This window comes from Homarus americanus, unplaced genomic scaffold (assembly GCF_018991925.1).
Source record: "Homarus americanus isolate GMGI-L3 unplaced genomic scaffold, GMGI_Hamer_2.0 scaffold40856, whole genome shotgun sequence".
In the NCBI taxonomy this organism is placed as follows: domain Eukaryota; kingdom Metazoa; phylum Arthropoda; class Malacostraca; order Decapoda; family Nephropidae; genus Homarus; species Homarus americanus.
In genome coordinates, this window is record NW_024734615.1 from 1,190,536 (window position 1) to 1,202,995 (window position 12,460).

General features: G+C 34.6%; 1 protein-coding gene across 2 annotated transcripts in view; it reads right to left on the reverse strand.

The window, feature by feature from the left end:
• LOC121870356 (zinc finger CCCH-type with G patch domain-containing protein-like) overlaps window positions 1–12,460 on the reverse strand; it is a 36,251-nt gene that overhangs the window by 17,495 nt on the left and 6,296 nt on the right. For both annotated transcript variants that reach the window (XM_042372150.1, XM_042372149.1), the window contains exons 4-8: window positions 10,983–11,189; window positions 9,177–9,319; window positions 6,214–6,424; window positions 2,378–2,506; window positions 1,059–1,179 (exon numbers count right to left, since the gene is read on the reverse strand). In XM_042372150.1, coding sequence (XP_042228084.1) covers window positions 1,059–1,179; window positions 2,378–2,506; window positions 6,214–6,424; window positions 9,177–9,319; window positions 10,983–11,189 — 811 coding nt within the window. The remainder of the gene's footprint in view (window positions 1–1,058; window positions 1,180–2,377; window positions 2,507–6,213; window positions 6,425–9,176; window positions 9,320–10,982; window positions 11,190–12,460) is intronic.

The following is a 12,460-nucleotide window of genomic DNA, read 5'->3' on the forward strand; positions in this document are numbered from 1 at the left end:
TATGATAAGATGTACACTAAAGACCCAGAAAGGCAAGCAATCACTACTGTCTGTTTGGCATCACCATGACGCCTGACTCTGAGGCGCTAAGCAGCCTGTGTCTTACCTTTATTCATTACACATACATATTTGCCCTAGTAAACATTATGATATATGCCATATTGTGTATTATCTACCATAAATATAATGAAATAGACTTTCTGCTTTCGGAGCATTTTGAACTTGGGAATTTCGGATAAGGGATACCGAACCTGTACAATAATTTACTAGTGGATTGTAACTATACTGTTCCCTTTTAAGAAATAAGCATGTACAGTACCATAATCTGAAAGTAAAAAATTATTATTATAATCTATAATAAATTTTTTTTTCATTGTAATCAAAATAAAGCAGAACTGTTACATTCCATCAGTCTTGGAGCAAAACAGTTACATTCTACAAGGTGCATCTTGTAGCCATCCTTTATTCTCAATCTTTATGATGAGTATGCACTAGTCATCTGTTTTCCCAAAATTAAAATCTACTTTTGTCTTTTAAATTTAATTCACTGTTTTACAACAATTTAAAATATTAATCCTTTTCACAACAACATGACGTTAAGATGGCAGTCAAGGTCTATATTAAATTCCAACGAGGTAAGCAATATCACTTTCTTAATTTTGTTCTTATAAAAATATTTGTTTATATCAATATTTCAATGACACCTGTTGCTTGAAGATGTGGATATTCTTAATCCTGGGTCTTGTTCTTTCATATAAACATGGTAGGCCAAGTCACTTTTTTGGGAACTTTTATGCCATTAGTACCTCACAAGACAGTCTCAATATTCATCCACATGATCCAAAGAAATAAGACAGTATTAGAGCAAATTATAAATGCCAGAGGAATGGGAATATGCATTTTAATTTTACTAATACAACTATGAAAATTATCTCATTTCATGACATGCTTTCCTATAATTTTAGTTTTTTGTACACATTTATAGAATGAATAAAAGATGCTTATGCAACAGAACTTGAAGTAATTCCTATTTTGAGTGTTATAACTGAAGAACCTACCCAGTGAGACTCCTTGTGGGTAAACATAGGCAGTCACAGGTTCCACTCGGCCATCTCCCTGTGGGCCAAGGCCGGTGCCAACAACATATCCCATCTTCTCCATCAGCTTTGATCCAATGCCCTAACAAAATCAACTGAGACAATAAACACATTAACACACACAAACAAACATACAATAGAAAAACTGTCAGCGTCAAATGATTAAAGAAATTAATAGTATTGTACAAGTATTCATTAAACATGATCCATATAGTGAAGGTATGATATACGCTAACTTGGCTATTCATACTGATCTTTCATTTAGCTTCTAATAGCTAATAACTCATTGGATACTAAAAATATGAATGCAACTTCTACCCTCAACATAATGAATAAGATATCTATTAATTATGGCTTTTCCCACACAATTACACTTGAAGTAAGTGTTTTCCAAACTTTTAATAGCTGGACACCCATACCTCAGTGATAAAAGAAAAACCTCGATTTTGTTTGTTTTAAATAAAATTTTCAAGTCTGTAAGAAAACAGCAACAAAAAAATCGTGAAATCAATCATCTGGTCGTATTAGTGTAATCTGTGAGCTAAATTTTCAGATAAATTTTTTTTCATCAGAGTCAGTGAAGAAATAGTGACTTGTAGTTCATGTTTAATATATTCTGAGAGCAGTACTGTCTCCAAGACAGTAAAAGCAGAAAATCCAGTTTCTCAGATGTATGATGTCACAAAAGGTATAAGAATGTTGATGGCCTTGTCTGAAAAATGGGATCCTCCTTTTTGGCATGCAAACAATACTTAGAAAGATTTACTCATCAAATGCCTGTTGTAACAAATCATCACTTGATAAGTCTATTATCTGTTCTTGTTCAAAATTTGTCAAACCAAACACAGGCTTTTGCAATAAAAGGATTTAGTATTCATTCAAGTTCTGAGACATCTATGTCTTTAAAACAAATTCAAAACTGCTTCTGTAGTATTAAATTATTCAACAAACAATTCAATGTTGGCTTTCATTGCAATGAAGAATTCTTTCTGGTGCAGTGAACATGATAAAAACTGATATCTTCTAAATTTCTTTCCATAATTGTAGCCTTCTCACTCACACACACAGTCACCTTGTTGTTTTGGATTTGAGGATCTTGCTCTGACCTAATCAAATAGACCAGTTTTTCAAAAATATCAACCAAACCATTTTTGGGATCTGGCTGCACTCTCCAGAGCCCCATAATTAGGAAAATTCTACTTTAAGTGATTCTGTTGTACCCTAATACTGTACTGCATTCTACAATACAGGACTATTTTGTTTAAAATCATATTGCTAACCTTAGTGTGCTTTTCCCAATCGCCAAGACGTTTTGAGAGAGTGTTCTGAAACCAATTGGCTGTAGGGATGAAAACTGCTCTTTCATCATCACTGCTATCAATGTCACTAGCACTGTCTAATACAGGTGTCTGTAAAGAAAAAAAAAATTCAGTCATATGTTTCATTAGTTTTAATAATAATAAAAAATATTATTTCAAAGAATTTAGGACTGTACATACTATTACAAGGTGTCTACTGGCCAGACAAAACAAAATTCCGGATGCCAGAAATCCAGACCACCCGAGAATCCGGACTTTTCGAAAACTGTTTTTTTTATATTTAGCTGACTTTTGTGTGTATGTGCGCATGCGTGAGTGCCACAGCTGCACAGCGACAACAAGCGACCACACGGTCGCCACTTTAAAACGAGCAATCAAACTGTGACAACGTATGTAATATTGAGTCCTACTCTTTCCATTTACAGAGTACTGTACAAACCCATAACAATGGCTCATAAAGTAGATAAACTTCGTTGTGTGAAGAGAAAGAAGAACACGTTGAAATTGAGTGACAAATTTGAAATAATTAAGAAACTAGAATGTGGTGTGAGCAATACTGTTCTAATGGAAACATACGACATTGGAAAGTCTACGATTTATGATATAAAAAAGGCAAAGAATAAAATTCTAGAATTCACAGCTTTTTCTTTAAAACAGCTCGTTTTGATAAATGAAGCATGCTATATTTGCTAATAAATAAACTATCAAAATGTGCCTGTTTATCTCTTCTTCATTCCTCCTTATATTTGAATTTTAAAAGTACTGCCTGAGAATCCGGAAAATCCGAAAATACGGACCGACCCAATCCCGAAGCAGTCCGGATTTTTGGACTTCTACTGTACATTAACTCTGTAATTATTACGACCCACCCCAAGGCTCATGATGAACATTAGTGAAGACCTTGACACCCCGGAAATCCAGCAAGAATTGAAAAATCACACTCCTGATCCACCTACTGTATATTACTCATGACTAATATGTGGAATAATCCACTTAAATAAAGACACTTAATTATAAGACAATTCATCTCGTACAATACTCATTGCAGGGTATAACCTGTAATATTTTGTTATTTGATCACGAACATGAAATGTGATAGGTACACAAACAATTCAGTTACTGGAGTGGACTGTTTACTGGAATTTGTCCCTAAAAGTTATATTATTTATCTAGTGCATAGTACATCATTAATTTACGGTAAGATTGCTGTAAAAAAAAAATATATATTTTGAAGTTGAACTGAATTCACATAAAATTTCAGATTTCTTTGTAAAATTCCTTGGCCTTTTCAGGTTTTCCAGCCCTACAAATAAAATTCCCTGCCTTTCCAGGTTTTCCAGACCAGAAGACACCCTGATAGCCTATACAGTATTTTTAAGAAAATGTATATAAAGGTGATAATTTCAAAGGTTCATTAATTAACACTAATTACTCAAATTTTTAAATTGTGAATCCAGCGCTTTGAACAGCATGTAAAGTAGTGCAGTGGGGTATGCTATAACGAATCTAATTGGTTCTAGAACCTTGTTCGTTATAGCATTCGTTCGTTATAGGATTAATCCGTTCCAGGCCCCCAAATACAACCACTTAACACTGAAAAATATAATATAAAATTGTAAAAATTGTAAAAAAGTGCACAAATATGCATCTAAACCCCTGAAATAAAGAATATTATTAATATTTGTAATAAAAAAACAATAAATCAGAAAAAAAAAAAATTAAATAATGTTCGTTGTAGGAGTTTCGTTCGTTATAGCATTCTTAATTTTATAGGTAAAACCGTTCGTTATAGGAATATTCATAGTAGGATCCGTTCGTTATAGCATACCCCACTGTACCTTTGTATGAAATTTAAAAAAATTCAATTTTTTACCCAAAGTGGATTTTTTACGTAAATTTATATTTTTTGGGAACGTGAAAACCAACTTGTTTATATAGTTAAGACAAAATGTATAGAAAGGTGATTTAAAACTTACAGGCACAGCATAATTGACCTTTTAAATATCTTTAGTTACTGTGTACTGTATATATACAGTAATTTTTTGCCCAAAATATACTTTTTTCACAGAATTGAAATTTAAGGGGTTTAACTAATTAAGTACTTACACAATAACACATTAACACTAAAATCGTACTTTGGAAACCCATAGTTGGCGAGTAATTAGCATTGAAATATGTAATTAAATTATCCAAGGGTCATTACAGCCCCTGATTACCCTGCAATCGAATCGTGGACCATATATTCGAAATTAGCATGCTCTGGAGTACTTATAATGTGATTTTCAACAAAATCTAATCTTTGGGCCAAAACTGTCGAAAAGGTAAGCCTTACCCCTTGGTAATTTTTCGCCCAAAATATACTTTTTTCACAGAATTGAAATTTAAGGGGTTTAACTAATTAAGTACTTACAGAATAACACATTAACACCAAAATCTTACTTTGGAAACCCATAGTTGGCGAGTAATTAGCATTGAAAAATGTAATTACATTATCCAAGGGTTATTACAGCCACTAATTACCCTGTGGGTATATAATTTGCGATTTTGACGATTCGTAGTAAGCAGCTGGCGACTCAGGTGGCTAGTAAGTACAGTACTCTGACTTAAGTTTCTCATACACAGTATAGGTATACCTGTATATTAGTGTACTAAGGTATTATATAAGTGGCTTTTCCTTTACGAATAGCAAGGGTCTACTGTGTGTATGTATAGTATAGTATAGTGGTCCCTCGGTTAATGAACACAATTCGTTCCACAGAGTCGTTCGTTAACCGAAAATTTTGTAAACCGAATCTATTATTCCAATGGGATAATGGGTAATTGGTTCCAACTCACAGAAAAAATATACATACAAAGTACACTAAACTAAATACAGTACTGTACTGTACAGTATACTGTATAATAATAAATAAAAAACAATAGAATACTGTATTTTAACTTACTCTGAGGTGTGTATGTCGTATTCCCGGCAGCTTTGTTTACATATCAAACAGCTGATTGTAGAGGCAGTCAATGATGACATGCCATATTCTTTACAGAGTGCATTGGTTCTAATGCCTTCTTCATGTTTCATAATAATTTCTGCACTGTATATTATCAATATGTTAACTAAATTTCAGAATGACCAATAATTTTAATGTAAAAATGCAAAAATATTCAAGAGACCAATAAACTGGATGTTCACTCCACTGTAAACAAAGTTAAACCGAGAAGCGTTGTTGGGTGATTCAATCAGCTGATGGGCGCACAAAAACTGTTCCCTGTACTGTATATATTATCAATATCTTAACTAAATTTCAGAATGATCAATAATCTTAATATAAAAAATGCAGAAATATTGAAGAGACCAACTTTCTTGATATTTACTCCACTGGAAACGAATGTAAACATAGAACTAATTACTGTACTGGCGGACTGGCCGCTCAGCTGATGCGCACAACAAAACAGGTTTGTCGTAAGGATTTTGTTAATCAAAGTTTTGTTCGTTAATCGAACTGAAAATCCTTATGGGAGCCAATTCGTTAACTAAAATTTAGTTAATCGAACCGTTCGTACAGTCTCACCCAAAAGTTTGTTAACTCTTCCAGCCAGCTATTGCTGCACTGCCTGCTTCAGATGTTTGAAACTGTCTCAGTACCAACCAGAACATGAAACCGATACGAATGAATCTAAAGGTACGAAGTAACAGACTCAAGTTCATACATCTGAAGCAGGCAGCGCAGCAATAGCTGGATGGGACAGTTAACAAACTTTTGGATGAGACTGTACTGTATAAAGAAAAAGAAAAAAATACCAACCTCAACTTTATCCTCTTCTTCATCATTTTCACATTGAAGAGGAATCATCTGTGGCAGCTGCACTTCTGCTATTTCCTTGTTCTTGTCATATTTGACACAGAAGGCTGACCTATCTTCAAGGACATCCTGCACAGTGGCACTGGTCCACAAGTCACTGCTATGCTGGACCAAAACACGACTCCCAGTTACTATGGTGTCATATTCTGGCTCTCTGTAAGGTATATAATTATCACTATACCTGTACAGTATACTACTGTACATATATATAAAACGACAAGCTTTATAGGTAACAAATGTCATGCTCTTCAGGGATAATTAAAAAATAAGAGAGAAATTTCTAAATTCATATACCTGTATAGGTATAACCTTATTTAAAACAGGGTTGTGTTCCTGAAAAATATTATGTACAGTATATTGAAATTTGTAAATTGAAGTACATTTTCACATAGACTCCATTAAAATAGCTATGATACATTCCTATGGAAAAAAGTCTAAGATGCTAAAATCATGTTTACTGCTGAATGCCCTTCCGATTGCAAACCCACTTTTACAGAGTGCAAACTGGGCATTATATAAAGGACTTCCAAGCACCCTCTTATTAAGGCAGGGTTGCTACTCTGAAATAATCGGCGATTACTCATTTATTCATCTACCTTTTTGGAACAAAACTGTTTAAAAGCCAACAACATCTTAGTGGGAAGGGACTCCATAAAGCCAACATATTAGATATTAAGTTAGAGGTGATAATGTGCACTAAGGTTGGTGAAAAGTGTAATTTGTGTTCTGAAGTGGCATTTTATAATACGATGAAGTTTTTCTAGAAAAATATCTTCCAATTTGTAATGGTAATCAGTGGATAACTACAATTCAGTTCATCACAGGGTTTTCAGAAACATAGACCTATTGTGAATTGAGGTACAATACAATATACTGCTGGGTCACATTATAGCACGACTTGATACACTGTTTTTGATATACGTACAGTACATTGGAGTTGTATTAATTCGTGGGTTAGGTACCAGAAGACATCGTGAATTATCAAATCATGAATTACCATATAGTTTATTACATTTAAATGGAAATAATTAGTTAGGTTCCAGAGGCCAAAAATTATGAAGAATCTGCTTTAATAAATACAGTATTAAATCTCATACATAATACGTACATTAAAAATACAATAACACAAAGATACAGTATTGTACAAATAGTGTAGTTTCTATATTACACAAACAGCCCTGCCATTCCAATAATAATAATAATAATTAAAGGTTTATTAAGAAAACATGGCAGCCCAAAGGCTGAAAATGTACAATGAACAGAGATGATAAGTTACATACGGTGAAAACGGGGAGTGGGTCACTTGATTGACAAAAGCTTTCAATACAGAAACATAGTCAACATATACTGTAGATTAACCTTAGACCTGGTACTGTGGGAGCTGGTCTGTAGACATTCTTGTGACCTGATTTCGGCGCCAACAAAGTCCTTCCCACTGTCTTGATGGCCGTTGTACCTGACTGCTAAGCCACTACCTCATCCTCTGGGTTACACCTGGCTGGTCAGCTGTTTGCACTATACTGTACAAACACCCCACCGGAAAAGTAATATGACACCATCAGTCATCTGGGGTTGAGTGTAGTAGTTTCTTTTTGGGAGAAAATTGACCATAACTGTACCTGTGTTTTAAAATACTGTTTTATTAACCTGACAGCAAATGAATACTAATGGTGAGGTGAAATTGCATACCTATTGATGTCATTTTAAAGCGGTTACAGGGTGACAGGATGCTCCAGGAGCAGAAGGTGGGGATATTCCTCCTACCTCCTACCTCTCCCACACAGAATTCACTTCCTACTCTTGATTTATCTTATTTTGTAGTTTTACATAATATTTTCTTTATTTCTAAGTCACATTAGACGAGAGCATTGAAATGATATTTATATTTTCTGTATTTCTAAGTCATATTAGTGCACTGAAATGTTATTTCCAAAACTTTTATGGTTTCTTATTTGAATAATCACAGCGGCAGCCGCCACTCGGCTGTGAATTATGACTATTTGACCGCCAAATTTATAAAAAAAGCAATAGGAATTGATGTCACATGAGAAGACAACTACAAACTCGCCAAATTATCAGACAGAACGAATACAAGGAAATACTTTTTCACACAGAGGGTGGTAGACCTAGGTAACAGTTTACCAGTCCAAACTGTGGAATAAAGAACAGTACAGGGTACTGTACTGGGCTTCAAAAGAGCCTTTGAGAAATTATCAAGAACACTGGATGGATCCTACACAGGTCAGTGACCTCCTTCCTTTACCATGGCCACCCCTAGTAGGTGCCCATTAGGTAAATAAAGTAAATAATGACATTATGCAATTTCACCATAACTTCCATATCATTTACGATCATTTGGTGCCAAGTCATTAAAAACATTATCATATAATAACCAATTTTCTAGAGAAAAAAATTCCACACTCAACCCTACAGTAGATGAGTTATTGAATTGTATTAAATTCCTAGTGCCTTGTTTACATCCGGGGTGAACAATTGACCAGCCACCCAGCCTTGGCTGTTTATGTTTTATGTATTATAGAACTACTTTTGGTATAATACATATCTATGTGTTACTGTATTTTTATGTATTATGTATGACATTTTGTGTTTGGGCCTTTGAAACCTAACTAATTATTTCCATTTACAGTATATCAATTAAACTATAATTTATGATTTGATAATTCATGTTGTCTTCCAGTACCTAACCCCCAAATTATCGTGACTCCACAGTATTAGTTCAATTCCATATGCTATCAAAAGTATTACAGTAGAATGGTTCCTCTCACAGATTTAAAAATTTTAGAAATGCAAAGTTAGAAATGCATTCACTTATTGTTATAAATGTTAACTGTTTCTAAGTTCCTCTTACGTACTTAAAAATATTATCTTTAAATCATTAAACTCACCTGTGATCTTTAATATCAGAAATACAGACAATATTTCCATGAGAAAAGCGGCACTCATCTTCAGAATACTTGCACCGACCAGACAAGAAGAAACGGCATGGCAACATTTCCAAACAAGTTGGTTGACTATACAAAACTCGAACCTAGAATATAACATATGAAACTAGTTAGATGGCTCGCACTGTTAAAAACTTATAAATGGTATACATATAAACATCACTTTTTTCTATCAATAAATGGAGGATAGATTCTGAAACCTTGTTTTCTAGGTGAGCCAAACAGCTCACATCACTGGCATGCCTAACAAGTGGATTTATTTCATTATGTCTTATACTGTACCCCATGGCAGTAGGAGGTTATTCTTATGTTCTCCCACCCATCCTCATCCCAACCATGGCCCTCAAATCAAAAGCAATGGTTGCCATCTAAAGGCAGGACTAATTAGAGCTAAGCTATCTAGTTAGTTCTTCATGTTACCTCGAGGGGCTGCCAACTTTGCTTTCAAGACCAATCTGCCATCTTGCTTTTCTAGCCTACTAACTACAAACCCGGTTAGAAAATAGGGTTTCCAGATCAATCTCCTTGTCTGTAGCCTGATGCTCTTCACCAAACAGCTCTCATTACTGAAAGTCAGATAAAAAAAAAATGGGAAGGAAGAGGTACTAAAAACTTTACAAGAGATAGTGGTGATGATGGGGTGGTGGTGAGGGAGTGTGGAAGTGGTGAAGCATCTATCAGTTTCTTTGGTAACACTGCACCTGCAGCACTGGCACATGCTATTGAACAGCTGATACCTACCCAAAAAATTTAGTGAAAGTATAAATGAGCAATGTTGTATCCCTTCAACATTATATAACATAACATTTTAAAATATGGAAAAAGCAGAAAGGTGTGGATGATTAGAGCGATGGCATGAAAAGGAGTAGTAACACACACCAGGTGTGTTGCCAAGCACTCCTCAACAGCTGACCTTTAACCCACCACCATGTATTTGTGTTTCAGTTAACCACACACAATTTTTTGTCATACAGTAAGACTTACACTTAATATAGAGGTACTGTAATACACCCTGTATCTTATGTATTATTAATATATATACTGTACTGTCTTTAATGGGATACTGTACAGTGGTCTAATCAGATTTGATAAAGGCCTAATGAAAGCTAATGGTACCCCCTCACTAGTGCATTTACAGGGGCTTGTAAGGTTTTGTGCAGTGTGCCAGCTCTGTATTTACTTACATTAGACAGAAGGTAAACTCGCAATAGTAAACATAACTATGGAATCAAAGTAAAACAATATTAAAACAAATATCTCAATGTAATGATTTGTGGAATGTTTATTTGTTTAATAAGAAATGCACTGGTTAGACTATTAGCTCATATCTTTTGCCTAGTGGACGGTGGTATGGCGAGGGTAAGTGACATGAGGAGGAAATGGATTGGGGGGGAGGGAGGGGGGGGGGCAGCAGGGAAGGAAGTGGAGTTAAGTCCTGCACTCATGGTATCCGTGAATAATGAAATAAGAAAACACGAGATATAAATTTAAGCTTCAATTGAATGTTAGGCATTTCCAGATGGTAGACTAATACCATATGATGTCTTCTTTTCAAAACAAAAATAAATAAATGTCACAGAACTTAGTTTAAAAATTAATGTTTGCACAGACTTAAAATGAAGAAAAAATTAACACCTATGGCAATACTGTATAAGAAAAATATGAGGTTTTCTAGGGAAACTACCATTTTGTGAGCAAAATTTTTTCTTTTAATGATTACTGTACATCCTATTGCATGACAATACTTACCTGTGGCTTATGTAAGTCAGCTTCACCATCTTCTCCTGTCACCATACTGAGAATGATTGCATTATGAAAGCTATGACCTCCCCATTTCTCAGTGAAAGGCGAACGACACTGAGTTCCCACCATTGCCTCCAATTCCTCTTTAGAGTACTTGTGCTTTGGTTCACTGTCCTCGTCATCACTTCCTTCTGACAGAGCTGCAATCTCAGACTGATGGAAAATATAGCAAAAATTAATTGACATTAGAGATATGTGATAAATGGAAATTGCTGTTGCAATGTTAATACAGGTCGACTCTCTTTTATTCAGCCACCTTGGGACTGAGGTCATGCCGGCCGATATAATTAATGGTACAGTTGCGGACAAAATTCCCTGAGCACTTGGCAATATCTGGCATCTACTTCTGGGTCATATACAGGGTATAAGATTGGTTTATATCTAATAACGATGTTTTTCATCACATATTATGTCAGAACCACAAAATGGAAAAAAAAATAAAATAAAATTAATACAAAGAAAAATCTGCATGCCAGATACTGTACTACAAAATGCCCAGGAAATTTTGTCCACAACTATACATTAGCTTAAGCTACATGTAGCCTAATACCCTATAATAGTATGTAATTTTTTAAATATAAATTTGACACAAATCCTAGTAGATAAATTTAACAAATAAGTAAGTAATGTCACATTAATATTTAAAATTGTAAAATATTGCATAATAAATAAAACAACAAAAATATTAAAATAATTTGTGGATTTTTTTTGCTGTCCTCTATTATTCGCAGATGACACCCTGGATGTACCCAAGAATATCTGCGGGTAGTTTTAAAATTGCCAGCATTTTTGCGGCCGGGACAGGGAGCCATTTGTTCTAGAGACAGTAATTTCCTTTACCTGTATTGTATGTGTGTGTGTACACACACACACACACACACACACACACACACACACACACACACACACACACACACAAAACACATGAAAATAAATAATAATGGCAAAATCCTCTCACAAATAATCAGAAACAAATTTACTAAAAATGTGAGTCTACCCTCAAGTATATTCCGTGCTTTATTAATATCAAAGCATCGAGTAGACTTGAAGGTAGACTGTAACATTTTTAATAAATTTGTTTCTAATTATTTGTGAGAGGATTTTGCCATTATTATTTATTCGTATGTGTGTGTCTACACACACACACACATACAGTATACTGTATATACAATACTACAGGTAAAAGAAATAATTGTCCTTAGGGCAAACACATAAAGGGAATACACATTTTTTTGTACACAGGTAAAAATGTAAACCCCCCCGCCATGGTCAGCAAATGTTATTCGCAGCCACTTTGAGGACCTCACCCCCGCAAATTTGAAGGGCATGCTGTCTATAGAATTCATGCATCCCAGGCCATGCTCAATCACATTTGGGCACATGTAATCACAACACTCATGATCCAATGTGCTCAAACAATTTGT